This window comes from Chelmon rostratus, chromosome 6, assembly GCF_017976325.1.
Source record: "Chelmon rostratus isolate fCheRos1 chromosome 6, fCheRos1.pri, whole genome shotgun sequence".
Lineage (NCBI taxonomy): Eukaryota > Metazoa > Chordata > Actinopteri > Chaetodontiformes > Chaetodontidae > Chelmon > Chelmon rostratus.
The window spans coordinates 12,141,773-12,163,873 of record NC_055663.1 but is presented as its reverse complement, the minus strand read 5'-3'; the positions used below and the strand labels follow the sequence as shown (position 1 = coordinate 12,163,873).

General features: G+C 41.5%; 2 protein-coding genes across 2 annotated transcripts; both read right to left on the bottom strand.

The window, feature by feature from the left end:
- Positions 1 to 7,050: 7,050 nt before the first annotated feature.
- Positions 7,051 to 14,988, bottom strand: rhcgb (Rh family, C glycoprotein b). The gene is made up of 11 exons (XM_041938163.1): positions 14,605 to 14,988; positions 12,465 to 12,657; positions 11,707 to 11,857; positions 11,110 to 11,257; positions 10,852 to 11,018; positions 10,581 to 10,718; positions 10,190 to 10,326; positions 9,879 to 10,003; positions 9,637 to 9,710; positions 8,911 to 8,978; positions 7,051 to 8,235 (listed from the first exon to the last, which is right to left on the bottom strand). Exons 1-11 carry the CDS (start codon positions 14,825 to 14,827, stop codon positions 8,202 to 8,204), a joined length of 1,458 nt encoding a protein of 485 aa, XP_041794097.1. The 5' UTR covers positions 14,828 to 14,988; the 3' UTR covers positions 7,051 to 8,201.
- Positions 14,989 to 19,588: 4,600 nt separating this feature from the next.
- Positions 19,589 to 21,578, bottom strand: gdpgp1 (GDP-D-glucose phosphorylase 1). The gene is made up of 2 exons (XM_041939661.1): positions 21,446 to 21,578; positions 19,589 to 21,083 (listed from the first exon to the last, which is right to left on the bottom strand). Exon 2 carries the CDS (start codon positions 20,919 to 20,921, stop codon positions 19,836 to 19,838), a length of 1,086 nt encoding a protein of 361 aa, XP_041795595.1. The 5' UTR covers positions 20,922 to 21,083; positions 21,446 to 21,578; the 3' UTR covers positions 19,589 to 19,835.
- Positions 21,579 to 22,101: the final 523 nt, after the last annotated feature.

The window sequence follows — 22,101 nt, the reverse complement described above, 5'->3', positions numbered from 1 at the left end:
GACTGAGTCTAAAATATGCACAGTTTTTCGTCCATGTAAGAGGTTGTTTTCGATGTCTGGATAATGATTTACACCTTCTTTCTATTTCTGACTTTACATCAGTGTTTGCAGCCGAAGTGTCTCCCTTGATTGGTGCGTAATGGCATCAGCGCGCCGCGCGCCGCCTCCTGTTGCGGCTCGTTCCCGGCCTGTAATACAGTAATACAGTAACACTGTAATACAGTTAATGGACAAACGCTGTAATGTAGTGTAGTTCCTCTGAGAGCCAACCTGTGCCGGCTCTCATAGCCCTCTATTACGACCAGAAGGCACGTAAAAAAACTGTCTGCTGGGCTTTAAAATATGTGTTCAAGATAAAGAGACACGGCTAAATAGGATTTGTTAGAAGTTTTTTCATTTTGGGGCCTCACTCTGCAGTGACGTTGGGCTACAAATGGGTTGCTAATGATAATGATAATGTAATAGAAAAATATGCGAAATATGCGAATGTGAAACCCAGTTTAGAATTTGTAACCAAACACTGGAGGATAAAAAAAGTACAGTCACTTTTATTTGTTAGACAAGCCACCAAACAAGTGTGTGATCAAATATATAGGTTTTCCTCCACAAATAACCGAGCACCGGGACGCCTGCAGCTTGCAGCCTGCAGTCCTTTGATTTTCTTTAGGACAAAACATTGTTGTTTTTTTTTTCATTATTTACCATACTGTGTAAATCGGTTTTCGCGAGTCGTTATAACGAAAATGACCGTAAATCAGATGCAGCCTTGTAAAGTGCAAACTCTGTCACGATGTAGGACAATGCCAACGGCAATTTGAAAGCACAGAAAATCATCTGTGACATAAAAGATTCCTGATTCTCACACAGGTGAAAAAGGCTGAAGGCTGCAGCCCCGTTTGAGATTGTGAAATTAACCAATTAGATACCTTATTTTGTAAATTCAATATATTTAACAACACTTGACAGTTTGTGCTTATTGCCCAATTTCACATATTTCTCATTTAAAGGGGACTCAATAAAAAAAAACATTCAAAATGTCATCTAGCTTTTTTAAGAAGATAAGGGGTTAAAAGCAATCAGTGTTGAATCTGCAGGTTGAGGGTTTTTGGTGCTGCACATCACTGTCCGCCTGCTGCATGGGCACAGTGTCCTGTATGCGAAGGCCCTTCACTCCTTAGAATCTGGTTTCCATCCAGACCATGTTAAGAAAAAGCACAGAAATTGGCTTATTAGAATGTAAAAAGAAATGAACTGATTTATTCATTTTCATCAGAACAGGTAGAAATGATTAGGGGTGATCTAAGTGGGGCAATATAAGCATATTTGTTTTGATAAAGAAAACGGAAATGCATGTCTGTTTCATAAAGAGAAGGGAGGGAATAAACAGATTGATAGCACGAGAGAGAGAGAGAGAGAGAGAGAGAGAGAGATGAGCCCATACTGAGACCCGCTCTGCACTGTGCGCATGCTCACATTAGGCGCGCACAGGCTCGTCAGAGCTTCACACTGTGAGGGCTGGCGTTTTTCAAAAAGCCACGTGAGGATGCGGCCGTTCCCCTCTCCCACAAATCTGCCGTGCCATGCTGGAAGCTCGGCTGCGATTGGCTGAGGGCGCTGTGGATCAGCAGTCAAAGGTGAAAGGTAAACCGTTGCATGGCTGCTGGGAAATGGTACTTCCTGTGGCTGAGAGCTGCTTGTCTTTATGAAGAAAGCACAATCACAGATGCGCTTTTGGAACCACTGTTTATACAGTAGCAACACCTGTATTTGGACTGCAAATTTCCTTTACTTTAAATCCATATTCCTGCAGGACGTGGCAGAGAGAAGCAATAAATGCAATAAAATCTGTCCATTTGTTTTTATGGTCTTCATATCTTGTCACAATAATTTATAACGGTCTCCCCGAGGTCTTTGGGTCCATCTCTGCAGGAATTCAAAGCCACATTCCAACAGGCTGATTTTAGGGTGATTTACCATTCAACATTCATATGGACACAGGGGATTTGAACCGTGTCTGATGTGTGGCTGCTGTGTTAGCCTTTGACCCCAGACTGTCTGGAGGGCCACGGTGACAGAGAGTCAAGGTCAAGGGGAAGGGGGATGGGGATGGGGCGTGGGGAGCATCTGACGGGTGCAAGGGCTCCCTGTCTGGGAGTGCAGAACCCAGACAGTCCCAGACGTCTATCTGAGGGGAGACAGTGTCGTGTGTGAACCCCTTTAGATCCCCTCGTCCTACCCTGTCTGTTCCCACTCACTTCCGTGGCCCTGGAGGGGGAAACAGGGGCGGCTAATGTCTAGAGTACCGGCTGGGTAATGGTTCCCAGGCTGGAGGAAGAGAGGAACAAATCTGAATATCCCTAATCCTTCAGATAAACACAAACCCACGGCCTTAAATTCCCCTTTTAATTCACAATCTGATCTCTGTCTCACTATCTGTAGCTTTGCTTCTTTTTTACTTAAACTAGAACGAACTATAACCACAACTGTTCATTTTTTGTATTAATGTAATTGTTATTATTCAATATCTTACTATTGATCTCTGTAGTATATTTATCAACATTTAATATATTTGCAGACATTTTTCTAAATTACTGTGTGTCTATATAAATTCACTGTATAGTTATTAACAATTTTTATTCTCAATATTCATTTATGCAAATCCAAAACACACCAGTACAGGACAATAAATGGGATATACTGGATTTGCATTAAACATGTACAGCATGTTGAAAGGTTCTATGATTATTTACATTAATTGGAATATGGTTCTACTTAAAAAAAATAATTTCAATATTTTATTTTCTGTCAATTTATTGAGTGATGTTCATTTAAAATTTCAAAATATCCAACATGATGTGTAATCTGGTACATTGCATTTGGAAAAGTATTGTACAAATTTTGAGGTTTAAGATTCAGAATTTTTGGAAGGACACTGGGTTGGGAAGGTCAATTCTTTCACAAAACAGCAAAGATTAGAGAAATGTTAAAACTTGAAGATTTCAGAGGAGAAAACGTTTCTTCTTCATTCTTTACCACATTAATCACATCACAGCCCCTCAGATTTATAATGTGAACCTTTGGATGGGCCCAATTGCTATGTTGGGAAGCACTGAACTAAATAACCAAAATGTATATGAAGTAGTTAAAACCAGATCATCACTACCAGCTGCTGCTCATGCACTAATGCATCAGTATGAGGAATATAATAAGGACAGAACTGCTGATAATACATATGTACTTTTACTCAAAGATGCCCTGCACACATCAACTGCCTGATTAAAAAAATCTTAAAATTCAAAAACAGAAAAAAAGAAAATATGTTGTCAGTAAGTAAGTTTCTGCTACTTCACTTTAGAGTCCATTCTCAGCAGCTTCATGATTCCACAGCAGACTTGTGGCAGTTGCATACTGGACCATGATTGGCTTTCAGACTAGTTGTGATGTCACAAGATCCTGCTCGTACCTGCACGCCTTAAACTGAGATGTCAGGTGAGCACAGACAAACTGAAGCAGCTGAATGTGAAAGTAGCCATCTAGTGCAAAAACATGTCGCATCATTCTGCACAGTGACACTCAAACATCAACGTGAAGCAGCTATAAGAAAAACATAACTTTGCACTGGAGGGGGCTTCAAGAAGGGTTTTAATGCAGTATGTTTAGCTGTACTGGTGCTTTTACGTCAGAAAAGCATCTGAGTGCTTCTTCCAGCGCTGCCTGCCTGGTTCACAGGCACACACACCAACACAGAAGATCATTACAGGGTGATTGAAGCTCTGCTTTGAGCAGCTCCCTCTACAGGTAATAAACGGTGCCACTTTCATAGCAACAGAAATCTACTTGGCTACATGCCCCCAGCCCCCATGTTCACTTTGCCAACCAACATAACCTGCCACAGACACATGCACACACACACTCACACACACACACACACACGGTCACAGATATAAGGCCCCCCAGACCTCCCGGGTGATCTGCAGTGGAGCGTGTAGCCACCTGTCAATCACCAGATCTCGGCCGCCTTAAGAGAGACATTTCGTCTGGGACAACGGCAGCCCGTCCCTCCCCATACATTCTGCCTCCCCTAGCAACCATCGCCGGATGACTGAGGGGCTTTGTCCCCTCACAACGGGAGTCCACCATTGAACCCAGAAGCCCGTAGCAACCAGAATTAGAGGGTGCCAGAAAAGGGGTCTTTTCTGTGAAACGGGGGTGAAAGCTCCGTTCTTGTCCCTACGTCTGGGATTCATATCAGGGGCCTGAATGGCGTCCCCTCCTCCATTTAAATGCTGGTGTAACGGAGCGTATGAAGGGGCTAGTGGTGAGCGGATAGGATCATGGTTAATCTGCTGTTCCTCTCCACTGTGGTCCGATAGGGACACTTAAGCAGCCTCTGTGGACAGTCAGTGGCGTGGGGAGGCCTGTGGATACCTGGGGCGGGCAGAGCTGGGAGCTTCATCAGCAGGTTGCAAACAGCAGGGATGGGCAGCGGTGGAAGAAGCAGTACTCTGATCATTTACTCAAGTGCATGTACCAGTACACTAATATAAATATACTGCAACACAAGCAAAAGTCCTTCATTCAAGGCCAGTACAAAAGCATATCAACAATATGTACTAAACTATCAAAAGTTGAAGTCCTGCTTCTTCTTCTTCTTCTGTTATTTGATGTAGTGTGCAAAAAGTGCAATATTCCCCTCTGAAATGTAGTACAGTAGAAGTAAAAAGCAGCATAAAATGGTAATACTTAAGTACAGTGCTTGAGTAAATGTACTTTCCACCACTGAGTGGGACACAGAATAAATACATGCGACACAAATTCATAGTAATTTTTTTAAACTTTTCTCTAATATATGCTGTTATTTATAAATTAATTGAGAATTTCACCTCTTTGGGCCTCAAGCGAGTGTTGAAATGAAGTGATCTGAGACGTTTAGAAGAGAATCACTCTGGTGAAACTGCTAACATCTCATAGACATCCAGAACGTGACGAGGGGCCCGACCTGGACACCACTTCTGCTCACGACCCGAAAAGGTTGGGGGCCAATACTACAAAACTTTCACCGTGGTTACTTTCCTGCGTGGTGATGAGGACAGGACTGATGGTAGGAAATTATGTTACTCAATAAGTTCCTGGATCGGGCATCAAAAGACCAGTCCAGGTCTAAATGGTCAGAAAGGTTTTGGAAGTCAGATGCACCTGCTGAGAAGTAACCTCTCAGGGACTCTGGAGCTGCAGAGAGAATAGAATAAGGGGCTTGAATAGTTTATGAACAGTTCTATGGACTTGTCTTTGCTTTCAATAGAAGCCTTTACTGCTCTCTTTATAAGGCAGTGAACATGGATCCCTGAATGCCCCTTTAACTGCTGTAAATCCTCATCACTGTAAAGTGAATTCACTGGCGTTTTACCGCAGCGACTGGCACGGATCTGTAAACTGCAGGATTAAAACAATCAGATGAATGTGCTGGCATGCAGCACAATCACAATTAGACCTATTAGGTTGTTTTCTTAGAATAATGGTGAAAAGTAAGAAAACAAAAACGCGACCTCCCACGTTGTCCGTAGCCCTGCAGTGTTCTGTACATTTTACATCACCATGTATGGGAGATTACAAACTAATCTCAACCTACAAACAACATCGCTGGCATGCAGAGAAAACATGCTTTTCCTGGTATGTTCTTTATCATTAATGAGCGTCTCTGCAGCCCCCCGTATGGGAGTATGTTTTGTGCAGCTCCCATTCTAAGCCCTCGTCCCTCACCCTCTTCCCCACCCTTTCCTCCCCTCGACCTGTCAATCACAGATCATGATTGAGCCCGGATGGCAGGCAGTCAGTCATCAGCAATGGAAGTGAGGCCTCATTCTCTGTCTGTCCCTCCCCCTTTTTTCATGCCCCCTTGCCTCCCGAAGTTTTTCCACCTCAACTTCTCCGTGGCCCCCCTCAAGCATCTCCTCCCCTGCTGTCCCTGTACAGTTTGTGTTTTCCCCTGTGGAAGTCACATCTGTGGTCAGCATCTGGCCAAAGGAGGGTAAACTTCTTCAAACATGGCTGTCAGGATGCCATAAGGCTCGACTCCCTCAACCTCAGAGGGGAAGGCCTGGTATCATTAATAAATAAGTCTGATTTAGTTTTAACAGGCCTCTGCATTTGCCCTTTAAGTGGCTGATGAATAAACATGAGCAGAGTTGGGGCGGGAACTGCATGGGGGTAGGATGAGAAGAGGCCCGGTTTGTGTGTGTGTATTGGGGGGCGGGGGGGTATTGAGGGCAATGGGGGAGCCTTTCTTCCCAGCAGGGCTGCATCTCGTTTAATTGGAGCACTTGTGGCACTATTACCTCCTTTACTCAAACACGTTACTGATGACAAAAGAAAACAGCACTAAGCCTGCCTTTGTTAGCAAGGAGACTGGACGAGGAGATGGATTCCTCGCTGCTCCACATGTGTGGGAATCATCCGCATTCCCACCATGAGCTGCTGCTGCTGCTGCTGCTGCCGCCGCCCGATTAAACGCCGCAGCCAGGCGGACAGGAGACAGAGCACGCATGGAAATTACAGCCCTCTTCAGAAAATGATGGACAGAAGAGCTGTTTGTCAGAAGCAGAAATAAACTGCATAGTGAAATGACATTCAGTATTTATAGACAAACTGAACACCGTGTTCCATTTATTGAAGGATTATTTCACATTTCTACTCCTGTGCAAAAGAGCAGCTCCAATATTCAGCGAATGAATTCACAGGAATTCTCTCTATCAGTCAGTTTCATGTGATTGACTCCAGCATATGTGTGCAGCCCTGTCAGTGACCTTGCCCTTTTGCTACCCTTTGACCCGAGGACACGATGATGAGGCTTGTTTTGGTCACCACTATGTCCCGAGAGAGCAGTAAGAGTGTGACCTTCCCCCTCAGTCTGACCCCACTAACAAAATGAGGGAAACACATTACTTGAACTCTTTACTTAGACTCTTTATGCGTCAAAAATCCATTATTATACTCAGTTACTAAAAAAAATACTGAATTTCTTGAAGTCAAATAAAGTGGCCACAAAATATATGCAGTTCTAACACTTTATTAATAATTCTTCATTAATTTTCAAAATTACATTAGCATTAACAAACTTTTAAAAACAGAATGACAGAAATATTCTACTGTGCATAATGTCTAAATGTACAAATATCAGCTTTTGACAAAATCATTCATGTTCAGATTGGTAGCGTAACACTGTACTTTAAGCCCCTTAATTTATCTTTTAAAACAGTAGAGAAATATTCAATAACTGGTTTATAAAACACTGGAATGCAGTTGTGAACATATATTAGTGTTTATTAATGAATCTCTGAACAGCTATAACTCATCCTGTGGACACCCACGAGTATAAACGATAATAAATATAGAATATGTGTTCAGAGGAGAAGTTATAAATGTTGAGAAATACTGTACATTAATACACACTTAAAAATATCTGTTTTGTGCTTAAAGCTACATTATAGGATTTTATAAACCAGTGTTTATATAATGTTTAGAAATGTGAGGGGGGTTACAGTAATGTGTTGCCAAATATCCTCTATGTCACAGCATGAATTCATTCAAAACAAATGTAACAGCTTTTTTTTTAAAATCCATAATCAGTAACATGATGCATAACTCTGAGTGTAAAGGTTCTCCATGAAGACACACAAAATCATCTGAGGCATCTAATGTACGTGCATCTTAACTGAGAAAACATTCAATCAGAAAAAAATACACCAAAGCTCCAGCAGAAAATCCTCATAGTGCAAGTCAAGTAGGTGTGAAGCAAACGTAATACAAGCTACGGTTTCAATATTTGCCCCTGAACCACTTAAATGGTCATTCTCACAGTCATGTCGAGTAAATTTTAAATTCTGCGGTAAATTCATCTGTCTCCAAATGTCTTAAACGAGGTAAATCGCTTCACTAGTACCAAGATAATGTCACTCATTTAATATGAGTGTTTGATTGAACAGTGGGCCGTTTAAACTGAAAATAAATTTCTTGGAAACCAGAAAAGATCTTACTCCACTGGCAGATTTTTTGCACTTCGGACAAACAAACAGACAAACAACCAAAAAGCTTTGAAGAATAAATTCTGGACTAAACATGAATATCTCTGTCCTGCGGGAGAGTAAAAGGAACAAACGGGCCATGTGTGATAAAGAGAGATCCATCAGGATCGAGGCCTAGTGTCAGTTCTGCTCCATGGTGAAATTTGACTCCACTCTGGAAAAAAAACAGCAGTGCACAATCCATGAGAAACACTTTAAAGCTGCAGCTTAAACTGTACATTTAATTAACATCAACTCAAATATTTTAAAATAGAGTGTGGTGTAAGGAAATTGGTGAATGTACTCTCTTTTAGGCCTTTTTATTTATTGAGGTTTGGTCTGCTGATGTTCCCATTCTTTTCCAAATAGTATAATTTTCACTTCCATAATAAACATTACTTCTGCTGCACAACTTCAAGGTCACTTTGAAGAGCTGCCTACGTGGAGCTGTGCTGTGAAAAACCCCTATCAACAAACAGCACAGGTGAGCGTCACCTGGAAGCACAGAGCACAGGGTCTGCATCAGCGTTTCATAATCAAGCCCACGCTGAGTGATGGGAGCAGCGCAGGCCTCCATGGCAGCGCTGCCACACTGTCTACAGCCGCATCCTGATCATGTGTTCATACTGTATTCAACATTATGAATAGATGTTGCCAACAAAAAGCAGGAATTACAATGAGATCACATGTAGTCTCCGCACGTTTGGATCTGCTGCCACCAAGAGGACACTGAATGCAACACATTTCACAGCAACAAAGACGCTACCTGCATGGTTTGTTTGGTGTGAGAATAGCAGATCTGCATGACCTAGAACGCTGTTGTTACATGAACTAAGAAGAGGACACTTACACGTCTTTGTTCTGCATGTGGTTGTTGTACTGAAGGATTGGAGGGATGTCCTCCTCATCCTCAGGTAGCTGTGAACAATTAGAGTTGTAACATAATAATTCAGCGGGAGAATGATTACCACGAATCAACCAACAGCCAATCATATGAAGGTACGTGCACTGTTTGATGTCATGAAAAGGGAAATTATTAACTGTTTCTTTGTAAATAGAGGCGGCAGAGTGACGGTAGCTCATTCACTAACATACACAGTGAATGGAAACACAGCCTCGGGGTGAGGAACACCAAACCGTGAAATGTTTCTGAACAAAAACAGCTTAACAAACAGGGTCTGTTTTCATATCTATATACACATACAATACTTTGAGTATCTGATACAATGCAGCACAACTGGACTTGGTCCTGATTTCAGTTCAGACTGGACCAGATGAATTTAAAAACCTCTAATCATCTGACCTGAACTAGAGCAGCTGTTTTTGCTGCCAGTAATCCAAAATCTAACATTAGGCCAGGCTGCGACTCTGAACTCACTTTAGTAATTTGCATTTTAACTGATATTCAAATGTCAAAGATTACCAAAACCAACAAAATCATTAATGCAGATGGATTCTTGGAGATACCTGGTCTTCATGCTGTGGGATGAACTACTGACTGAACTGTGATTTGATACTGACGTTCCTGTTTCAAAGTGTAAAAACGTCTTCGCAGCTGTAAAGAATCGTCTCTCACCTCCCAGTAGGGCTCATCATCAAAACAGTTGTCATCTGCAGCGTCTCCCCAGATAGGTAATCTTAAGATACAGCCTGAGAAGAATACAAATAAAGTCATTATCCCAAAACATGCAGACCACCATCTACTGTGTGCACACCCATCTTATTCAAACACAGCACTGTCACAGTTATTTACATACATACTATGTATTTTCAGTATCATGTTCAAGCTGAAGGGTGGTTGCAGTGACTATTCCTTACCGACAATGATGCCTCCACCCACGCCAAAGCAGATAGCCACACAGAGACCTGCAGCCTGGTGACCACCCTGCCGGGTGGGCACCATGTCTTTGAAAGAGCCCTCAAAATCAAAGGTGTTAATCAGCCTTTAAAGCAAAGAAAAGTTGACTCAGATTATTATTTCAGAACAAAAGACCATAGTTGTTCACAAGAATACCAATGATACTGTGATCTTTTTCTGATCCTTTACTGGTTGACCATTTAATTAAGAAAGTTAAAGCTACTGCGACCTCTGGCTGCTGGCTTCCCACCTGTGAGCGAGGACCACTCACCCTTCGGTGCCGTAAACAGACTCTGATGCAGCTGCAGCAGTGATGGCTCCCACAATGCCACCTATGACTCCTGGCATGGCATGCAGGTTATGGACTCCACATGTGTCTTGGATCTTCAGGTACTTCTCCATGAACGGCTGTGAACAAAAAGATCTTAACAGCTGAGTTTGACTTGTGTGGCACATTAAGGAAAACACCTTTTGGGCTAAAGACAGTATATCTAATTAACTCTAACCTAACAAAGACAAATACAAACAAAAAGTTAGAATTAATCAGCAAATTAAAAAAGTGTTTTGTATTTCCATTTAAATTGGTGCACTTGCAGTTGCTTGGACTGACTAATGAACACAAACGAAGCTTATCTCTTTAAATAGCCAGAGAAGTAGCATACTGTGAGGTAGATGTATCCCAGTGTAGAGACGATACCACAGCAGAATCCTACGATCAGAGACCCGTAGGGCATCAGCATGAACTCTGCTGCAGTTCCCACCGCTACGCCTCCAGCAAGAGTGGAGTTCTGGATGTGGACCTGAGGGACGTGCAGACAAAAATGTATCCGTTAGTTATGGAAGAAATTGTGTATCAGCCTGACCTGAGCAACGATATCAGAGTAAATACAAGTTTGTGACTGATATAAAAAGACAAACAGTGTTGGCTGTTACCATGTCTAGTTTTCCATGTTTCTGGAAGAGGCTCGAGATGGCCACAGTAGTGAGCACCGTCGAGGCCAAAGCCAGGTAGGTGTTGATGGCTGCTCTGTGCTGCCCGTCCCCGTGGTCTGTGATGGCTGAGTTGAAGCTGGGCCAGAACATCCACAGGAACAGGGTTCCTGAGAAGAAATTATCGCAGACCTTAAAAATCCAGACCTTAAAAATCCAAAAAAAACAAAACAAAACATGATGTAATCAAATCATGCCCACCAATCATAGCAAAGACATCTGAGTGGTAGACGGAGCCCTGCAGACGACTGCTCTGGTCCAGGTTTGGCCGATACAGCATCCACGAGATGGAGAGACCGTAATAACCTCCAAATGTGTGGATCACCATGGAGCCTCCAGCATCTCTGGCCTTCAGGTAAGAAAACATAAACATCAGTCGTAGTTTATTGCAGGAGGGACTACTCGTCGTGGAGTTGATGACAGAGAAAGGTATCTGGCTGCAGCACGGGGGAGTGACAGGAAGTGTGGCAGGCAGGAGCGAGTAGAGGAAGGAATACAAGCAAGGGGGCAATGAAATGATTCACTTTGGCTGGACAACGACCTGGCAAAGAATGGCTGAAGAGCCAGAGTGGATATACTGCAGATGCTACTAAGATGTTACTTAGCAACTGTGTGGCAGCATCAATTACAAAACAGAAGCAAGCAAAACAGTGCACCCATCTACCACCAACACACACTGAACAGCTGGTATGTTTGAGTTGTACCAACATCATCACCTACACCATGAAAGCTCTCTCCTGCTTCAGTGATGCAGATGAATTAAAAAATTATATCAAAACAAAGAATTTATTCACTTACATGTATGAGATCCAGGATAATATACTCCTCCACAGCAAACAATGTGATCCCAAACAGAGTCAGAACCATCAGCTGGACTGGGCTGACTTTACCGAGCACCGCCCCGTAGGCAATTAAGCAGCCCGCCACACAGAAGTCAGCATTGATCAGGCTAAGGGGGGAAGGTCAAAATGTAATGCAATATAACAGCATTTAACACAGAATTTAACGTATGTCCTGGCCAGATATCAGACAATATTTATCTTGGCTAATGGTGCAAGAACAGAGAACCCAAGTAAGAGTATTCAAGAACAATTACAATTAGGTTATTTTGAAGCAATGATAAACTCTGTTACAAACACATGGAAATACACTAATCATATCAGCGGACACACAGTGGCTGCACGACAGCAGTATCACCATTTTTCATTAGCCTTAGTTTCTGTTTACCTTCTAACCATTAAATCCACAGACATTAAATCTAAAGTGCCTGGAAATATCTTAATGGGATGGTTCAGTTAGACTGGTTTCTCCACCTTATGTGTCTTTTCTACAGAAACCATTCAGGTGGAAAACATATTCCTGTCACATAGTGCCCAGTAATAACAAAAGAAGCAGAGCTAAATAACATCACTTGCTTCAGATGGTCACAGCTGTGGCCTTTCATATATTATCATTGAGCCTCGAGTTTCTATTGCTAGTTGAATACTTCCATCAAAATTAAATAGAATAAGAAGCAGGGTCCTTTTAAGTCATTGAAAATAAATCTCAACAATTACTTTTCAACTCCAATTTTGATCTTTCCATCAGTGTAGTCCAGGGAGTGGAACCAGCCTTGCATCAGCAGCGCCCATTGGAGACCGAAGGCTGCGATGAGGAAGTTGAAGCCCACTGCGCCGAAGCTGTACCGCTTAAGGAATGTCATCAGAAAGCCAAATCCAACAAAGATCATCACATGGACGTCCTGGAAGCCTACAGGGCGAAGACAGAAGGGAGGGATGAGGAGGATGATACTGTATTTTCCTCCCTGCACTGTGGCCCTTTCTGTCAGGATAGACCTCTTTTACAAAAACAAGGATTAACAAGGATTCTGCAAAATTACACATCAAGGTTAGTAATGTTTTAACACCCTGTCGTTCATCTGTCTTATTGAAATATTTCACCTATTGGACGATCTACATACATTCTTGTCTTATCGCAGCCACATCTCTCCGCTCTCTGGAGTATGAAAGAAAAAACACATTATACAATGCAAAAAAAAAAAAAAAAATCAGTAAGTTATGTATCATTCCATCATAAATTCATATGATAAAGTATTGTGTGTGCAATGTAATGAATGTAGTGATATGCCAGTGGAGATGTCATGCATATGGACAGTTTGCTTTGACAACATGTTACAGAGCAGGGGCACATGAGGGCATATCAGATAAGAAAGGGAATCCAGGTGATGATGGCTCAAGGACATAAAGTATTTACTGTAACGTGCTGATTAGAGGGTGATATGTTTTGATGATACGGAGCTACATTAAGGTACTCACACAGGTAGCATTCTCTGTGGCTTACAGGAACCACAAATATCTATGAAACAACATTTGGACGTGGCAAATCAATGACAGGGTGGAAAGAATTTTTAAATTGTTCGCTTTTTGTTACAGATTTCTTGAAAATTGTTGGACATCTACGTTAATAGAACTATACAGACATATGTGTATGTATAATAACGTACAAATACTGTTTCCAAGGTCAGTGATGAACCCTTAAGCTCCAATATGATAATAATAACCATATACACACAAACGCACACACATGAAACAGAGCGCAGACAAAGAGTTTGGTCTATTGTTGGAAATGAAAATGTCTGAACCATTTCTGGAACAGGTGGCTCTTCTTTGTGAGACAGTAAATATCTGCTAGAACCAGCAAACAACAGGATACCAGCATAAACCCGCCAGTATCACTTACAGTCGAACACTGTGACGCCCGACACACCCCAGGGCACAATAGGTTCCCCTGGGAAACATTAGAGTTGGCATGAAGGAACAGCCCAAATTCTACATCACATCAGACAGGGCGTTTTAACAGCCAATCAAACACGTAAGGCTTCAGATATTGCAGGCTGATGTTGGGCGTCGCGTTGGAAAAGAAGGTCCCGTGACTTTAGGATGTGGTCTTATTGGTTCCCTCACAACAAACAGTGTCAGGACATACATTTATCATCTGACATCCAACACCATATCTGAGATGGCTTCACGATAGCCTGACACTGCTACCCTGGGATGTTGGGAAGCGTACAGTACAACCACACCCATCTAAAACACGCACACACACCACAGGTTGCAGGCAACCTATGTACTGTATATATGACCAATCTGTATCAGTACACAGAGCATTGACATGTCAGCTTCAGTTAAACTGGAAAGGAAATCCTGAGGGGAGTCAAACCCCAGAGGAAATGTGCACCTGCGGGTGTGAGATCCTTGTCAGCAATGCAGGAATAATCTCATCGACACAGTGTAAGAACCATCACCAACAAAGTAGAAACATAGTTTACTGCTATAAAAAGAAAATAGATAGATAGATAGATAGATAGATACTTTATTAATCTCCAAAGAGGAATTTGCATTTCCAGCAGCTCAAAGGATGGAAACACAAGGGCATGCAAAATAAGAACAGGAACAACTTTCAAGTAAAGAACATGAATATAAATTTTAATATGAATAAGATAAAAACAAAAAATAATGAATAAAATAAAAGACTAAACATGCAGACATTTGGATATAAGGTATAAAGATATATTGAGTTTATACTATGTTCATAGTTTATAGTAAGTGTGTAAAGATAAAAGGGTTGCTAGATGAACAAATCAGCAAAATAAAAGCATATTATATGTTCAGAAAAGAGGAAAATTAAGCCACTTACTTGGATATCTGAAGTAGAAGTCATTCTCAATGTCACTTGATATATTTTTAGCTTTTCTGTGCTCTATCCAGTGTGGATCCGATTCTTCGTTGTAACGAATAAAAACCCCAAACAAGATGATCATGGCTGTTTGCCACACAAAGCAAACTGCTGGAAGGCTGAGACGGACATTAGTATTTTTTGTACGGTCACACAATTCCCTGAAGCTTTGAACGCAGCCCATTGTTTCTGGTTAGTTTTGATCTTATGTAGGTTTTTTTTGTTTGTTTGTTTCTTTTTAAAGGTCGAAGGGCTGCTAAACTGCTGAATTATTCAAGTTAGCTGTCGTCTGCAAAAGACATTTAAAGGCCTTCAGCATCCTGTGCACAAGTGAGGATGAGCAAAGATGGGTGTTTGCCTTAATATGTGAACCCTCCCACAGTCACTCCCTCCACTACTGCACATGGACCGACACACTTCTCAGGTGGTGACACATCTTCTTGTTAGGTCACTCAAGGTTGTATGCAGCCAACAATTACATGGATGAGGAAGCTTCTTTCAGTTTTTCTTGAACCTCCTCCCTTAACACAAACACTCTTTGCATGTCAGAAAAAGATAAACATGTTCTTTGTGCATGTGAAGATCGTCCTTTCGGTGAATAAGCAGACAGGCTCCTGCCAGTCGGAGGGTGGGGACGAGCTCTTCTCCTCTGCACATGGCTGATTCTGTGAAGCATTAACTGTAAATAATGTGTATCCATGCTGGGCCCCATTAGAAAGGTGCACGACAGGTTTCAGTGAGTCAACCATCATAGACTCAGGGTTCAAGGTTGAGCCAAGGCTACAGGTTTTTTTTTTTTTTTTTAACTTTCCTTTTAACTAGAGTCTAGCTTTTTGGGCGCTGTTGTGCAAAAACATTGTAAAATAATAAATTTTCCTTGGATATTTAAGCTATAAAGAATTCAGAAAACATGACATTTGTGTAAAATTAAAAATTGTAATACAAACTGGACTAATTTAAACTGTGCAGTTCAGCAAAATTTGAACAGTGTGTTATAAAAATGTACATTATGGTGGGAAGACAAACATGTTATAACTGCAACTCAATGCATTCAGCATCTTGAACATGATAAAATCATGCAAACCACATGAAACCACAGATAGTGGCTTCATGTGGGAGAGTGTGATCAGCTTTAAAGGAATACTTAAACATTTTGAGAAGTACGCTTAGATTCAGGTCACTCTCATGCCTGTACAATAAATATGTTGATGGAACTAGTAGCTTGTTAGCTTAGCTTAGCATAAAGACTGGAAACAGGCTCTGTCCAGAGGTTAAAAAAGAAATCTGTACACCAGCATCGCCAAGCCTCACAAAGTTGTTCCATACAACAGTGCTGTAAGAAGTACTCAGGTAAAGTAAAAGTAGCAATTCCACAGTGCACAAGTAGTCCATTACAAGTAAAAGTACAAAGAAATTACCATCAAAAATATACTTTAAGTACCAAAGGAAAACTACTCATTATGTCCATTATGGCCCCATCATTATGGCCCATTTCAAAACAAAATCTATTATATCACTGCATTATAATTAGTGATGAGTTCATCTATAAGCATCACTAATCTTACAGCAGGAAATAGTGGAACTGCTTTCATTCTCTTTATATACTGGACAGTTTAATCCATAGCACTGCACCATGATTTATTAGATTCTTTGCATGTATTGTTCATATTTTTGCTCTACTTTTTTTTTTTTTTTTTTGGTGTTTTTGTCCTTGTTGAGCTGTATGTCTTTTTTTTTCTATGCAAGTACACTGAGTGCAATGTTAAAACCGGAGTCAAATTGTATGTGCACACACACTTGTGCCGGACTAGGACTTGGCCTGAGCCCTTGCCAGGCAACCAGTGGGCTCCAGCTGTTTCCAGTTTTAATGCTAAGCAAAGCTAACAGGCAGCTAGCTCTCTCATTAACAATAAGAGCAACATCAATCTTCTCACCTGATTGTTCGTAAGAAAGCAAATAAGTGTATTTTCCAAAATGTCAAACTATTCCTTTAATAAGAACACCTTAAACACCAGTGATGCGTCTGTGTGAATAACATCTTTGTTCAGATGCACATACAGCAGCTTGTCTGCAGCTCCATTACGTAACACTGACAGTGGAAAAAGGGTGAACGTATACACGTGAAATGCCAAATGTAAATAGTCAAGATGATCCAGACACACCTGTCCTGTACCTCTTTGTTGTGTTGGCATGGTCAAATGCATGACTTCAGAAAATACTGCACCAGCTCCTAAATGTCATGTGCTTGTTTCCATCATATCCTCTGGTGAAAGAGTGATGGCACGTGGACAAAACTGCCTTCAACCAGCTATGTTAAACATGTAGCTTAAATATTCCACAGTTAATGTGTTGAATGCTGTTAATTACGACAAATAAAATGGTTATTGTCAAAGAATATACATTATATGGACAATTCTCACTTGTAATTATCTTATTTGCCTTTGCTCCACCATAATAAACGAAATGAAGGAATGTAACTTTTACGCGAACAGCTCTGCAGTTCAGTCAGTCTAAACTTCAATATCCTGAAATCTTGTAAAGTGACATCAGTAAACCTCATGAACCACTGCCTCACGAGTAAGTTAACTTTCATTGCTGCACATTTTTTGTCCAAAGTGAATTTACAAACTCAACAAGGAGCACTTGTCGTAAACTGGAGTATGTATTTTTGTGCTCTGCTGGTCAAATCGATGCAGCACTGCATTAAAAAAAAATTAGCACAATTAATGGCATTGAATTTTGTTCGTCAAGGCTGCAGAAAAATAAAAAGTTGACTTAAATCATTATCTCGCTGGGAAAAACACAAACACGTCAGCAGTTACACCTATAGATCAAAGCACTGACTGTGCGCTTGATGTCGAGCCTCATTAAAAACGTGAGTAAGCAGGTATCTGTGCTCACTGATCAGATCCGAGATCTGCTCGGCTTGATACTGCTGCCTTGGTGATGTCATTGTGGCAGATGATGTGCTCTACGGGGATGATGTGTAGAGTTGATCCGAGCATCACTGGCTGGTGATAGAGTCTGCTTTTACATTTTATATTGGGAATAAGGGAAAGACATGTGGAGTCTCCTTTCCCCTCCCTATAGTTTATATATTCAGGGAAATTCTACAACTCTCTTTAGCTGGACCACACTTGCAGTTATTCACACCTGGAAGGTGCCCAATAACCACACGCTGACCTGCTGCTCCCTGAGCAGCTTCACTGAAGGGGCGAGTCCTACTTTTCCACTGCCCCCACCCCAGTCTGCATCCTCCCAGTCACAGGCCTACTTCTCTAACCTTTAGGGCACCATTCCAGAGACATAAATGTTTAACTTTATGTCAAATCAACTGCATCTTCAATGTAAAAGTGGTGACTACATTGGCACATCTCAGCAGGGACTGTAGTGGTGGTTCGTCCTCAAACGAAATAACAAAAAGCAAAACAAAAAGAAACTAAATCAAAAAGAAACTAAATCAAAATGAAACGGCCACTGCAGCACCTAGGAAACAAATCTTTCACAGGGAAAAATGAGTTCATTGACCAGGGCATCATGTTTAGTGCGGTTTATTTTACCATTCAGCAAGCAAACAAAGAACAATAGTGTCTGCAGCCTCTCTTGCCCTGGTAAAAAAAAAAAAAAACATAAACCCTTCCTGGTGCCTGCTCATCCTCTGCCTGCCCACCCTTATATGTAAATTCACCTGACGTGCCCAAGTTGCCCAGTACCTTCAAAACAAAAGCATTAACAAGTACTCTAATGAACTAAAATAATGACACTACTGTTGTAATCAAACCAATTGAACTACATTCCTCAAACAAAACAGCAACAAAATAAATAATAGATATTTAATCATTAGATATTACAAAACAATGATTAGCTCCAACAGGGACTAACAGTGAATTTCCAGTGTGCGCACAGTGAGTGAGGTCTAAACAGCTCTGCTTTATAGGCCTTTTTCACAGCAGTCATTTGACTTGTCAGGGCAGGAAATAACAGGTGTTGTTAATCTCATTAAGTCATAACAGTGTGACAGTGATCCAGCAAGCACAATACAAGGCCTCTGAAACCCAATCAGCCAAACAGAAACCCTCCATCATTCAATGTATTATTTACGCTTGTGCTTTTCCTACTGTGACATGTCAAAAATGATTTTCCAGGAGAGACATCTATTGTAGCTGCAGTGTAACTCACACAATCAAAGTGCACCACCCACACAGGTGTTTTCAATTATCGTAGCCGATTAAACCTCTACTTTGTAGGATGTAGGACTGTGTGGGTGTGCACAGACTGCGCCTGTTTGGCAGCAGCTGACAGTCAAATAAGAAGGTGGAGAGTGGAAAAGAGTTCACTGGGTAACAAATATGGAGTGAACACTAGAACAAATACCTTGAACATGTTTTCTTCTTTGGCTCCTCGGCTCAATCTCCCACACACACTGTTGTCAGCATCATCATCAGTGATTTGCAGTTTACACAGCTCTTCTGTTTAAAGGTTCCACTCTTTCCTGTTGGTACAAGAGTCTGGAAACAGCATACTGTTTCCTATGTTTTTAATACCTCAAATACCTTGTGCTGTTCTTTGTGTCGTACTTAAATAGCCACTGACTTACTGTCAAATGTCCACCATCAACATAATGTTGCCGTGGAAAAAAGTACCCCAATTTCCCTTTTGTTACTTTATCAATAAACACAACATCATAGGCTGTTTCATGACGGTGATGGCTCTATTCCATTTCCTTCACTGTCAGTGAGCCAGCATGAACAGCCAAAGCCCTTAAGATGATGCACAGAGTTGGAACGTAGCCACTTCCCGTGTTATTAATACACTGATGTCGTGAAAAAGTTCTGTACCATACATACAACTGAGAGCTGGAACTCACAACATAAACACACAGACAACTTGCATGTTTTTAGATAAAATGCTTTTAACATTTTATTTGATTTTAATACGACACATCCCTTAAATATATTCTCACTGATAAATATATGTGCGATTCTTGAGCCCATCCAATGTTATACTTAGGCCAGATGCAGAAAAGGACATTCAGCCTAGCTCCAAACGTACAATCCAGTGTGAACAGACTCAGTTTCTCAACTGATGTCAGTAAAAACCTACACACATTACCCAGTTTGATTTTCTGAAATAGTGAAGAATGTGTAGCTTCAGTTAGCTTGATACTGGTACTTTTGGTACTTGGTACTTTATCAATCCATCAAATGACGAGTAAGCTGCTGTTCCAGCATGTGAAACTCTGTGTCTGGCAGTAGGTACCTCTGGACGATGTCTTTTACATCTTTCTCAGTAGTGAGCTCATAGTCCTTCTTGTTCTTAAATGGTAAATGTCCAGCCAGCTCACAAAGAGCAACATTGAAGGCAGACTCCCCCTTGGTGCCGAAGCATGATTTTCTGGGCCACACTGCGATACGAACGCCTTTTCTCAAACGGCGATCCTCTTCGTTCTGTATGCGATCACAGGGTGGACACCCTCTAGTCAAGAACAGGTTGTGAGCAATATTACCATCCACAAGAAAGTCTGTGACTTGACAGATGGCTCTGGCAACTTTCTCCACCCACTCTGATTCTGCGTAAAACAAAAAGCCTCCAGGAAAGTCGAGCATGCCATAAAACCCCTTTTCAGGAACCAGCGGCTTGACTGGCACAGATTCGATCTTGAGCTCATGGTCCAGGTAATACCCGTGCAGGTGTAAGTGATTTACAGACGCAAATGCTCCGAGACTGTTGAACCCCACCCGGAAGCCGGGATCGGAACTCAGGAGCACGGATTCAATACCGGCCTGGATGGCGAATGTCGTCAAGACCTGTGGGAAACAGTGTGAAGGTTCTGGAACAAGGAGACAATGTCCAAACTCCAAAGGGCTGACATTGACCAGCACAACAATCCTGCAGGGTTGATGCAGCTTTTCCTTTTCATTCTCTCCCTCAGCATCCTTTATCATATCAAATACGATTTCTTCTGAATTGATTTTGTTAAAATTAAACTGTTCTGCACTGAACTCCTGCTGGATGCTCAGTATCTCCTGAGGCTTTCTTCTCTCTATCCCTCTTTGAATGTTCAGCTGGGCCACATAGCCACACGGGCCCGGCAGGATACGCGTTTGTAAATCACCCAGATGGTAGCGGAAGAGGCCCCTGTCCATCCTGTCTGTCCAGCCGGCTTGGATAGTCGTGTCAAACTTTGCTAACTTTGAGGCCATCCCGAGACAGTTTCCATCGCTCCTACACACATCTGTGACAAAGTCCTGGTTGCTATACACAAACTGGAGCGCCATGGTCGGATCTGCTGGTGAGATGTGGCAGTAGGGTTCACTATGGTGGGACAGTCACGAAGGCACATTTATTTATAATTTCACAACACAGGATTATATAAAGAAACGTAGGTGTCAGGTGTCATCCTGCTGAATCATCAGACAGAGGCTGGTTACACGTGGAGCCTGCGAACATTAGGGTGGGAAATAATGATTATCATTTAGTCTGCCCATTCTATCATTGACATATAGATTCAGTGTTCAGTATAGTAAATAGTAAAAAAAAAAAAACATAACAATTTCCCAAAGCCCAGGTTGACTTATTCATATTGTTTAATTTAAGGTGTAGAGTACAGACAGAGGCATCAGACACACAAAATGAACCACCTTCATACTGACGAAACTAAAAACCAACCATACAACATATAGTCCAGACACACTGATACAAACATAAAGGCAATTACCAGACGTTTTGCACTCACACTGATTTCATTGGCTGTTTGCCCATGACTCGTCCATGGGTTGATTAGTTTAGAAAGTGTACTCACCTTTTATTCTTACTCTGTTTCACCAGGTTAAAATCAGCGTCGTGAAACAAACTGCAGCTGAATCTCCTTTAAAAAGGCACAACTAACTCCAGCCTTCCTCCAGCACCGGCTTGCTACGCTACCGAACTTCCTGGTTCCACGTCTTCTTCTTCGTCACTATTTACTGCCGCATTTCCGGTTTAATTTTTCAAAATAATTGTACCTATGTCATAATTTATTTACATACTCTCAGAGGTACCAAATTAAAAACAATATACATTTACGTTAACATTAGTGTAATAACATTTCAATACGGTTTTATTTTCACATTTATCTGCCTTTGAACAGTTTGGTAAGGACAGTAATCGAAGAGATAGCAGGCTTAATACTTAATATATGCTCAATTATAAACCAACCAACCCCCAATAGACGTACACACAAAGGTATTCAGAAGATGACATTGTAAAGTCATGTGGTAAACCCCCTTGTACTGGAATGGTATGTGTGCAATATTTTACTGAGCAACTTTCCAGTTTTTCCCAGCTGACCCATGTAGGCTCAACTAACTTTGAAAGAATGAGCAGCTGGCCAATGAGGCATCATGGTTATTTTAGTCCCTGCATGCTTTTGGAGATAGAGCAAGCAGTGATTGGCAGAGGTGTGTATGTCTACCACAG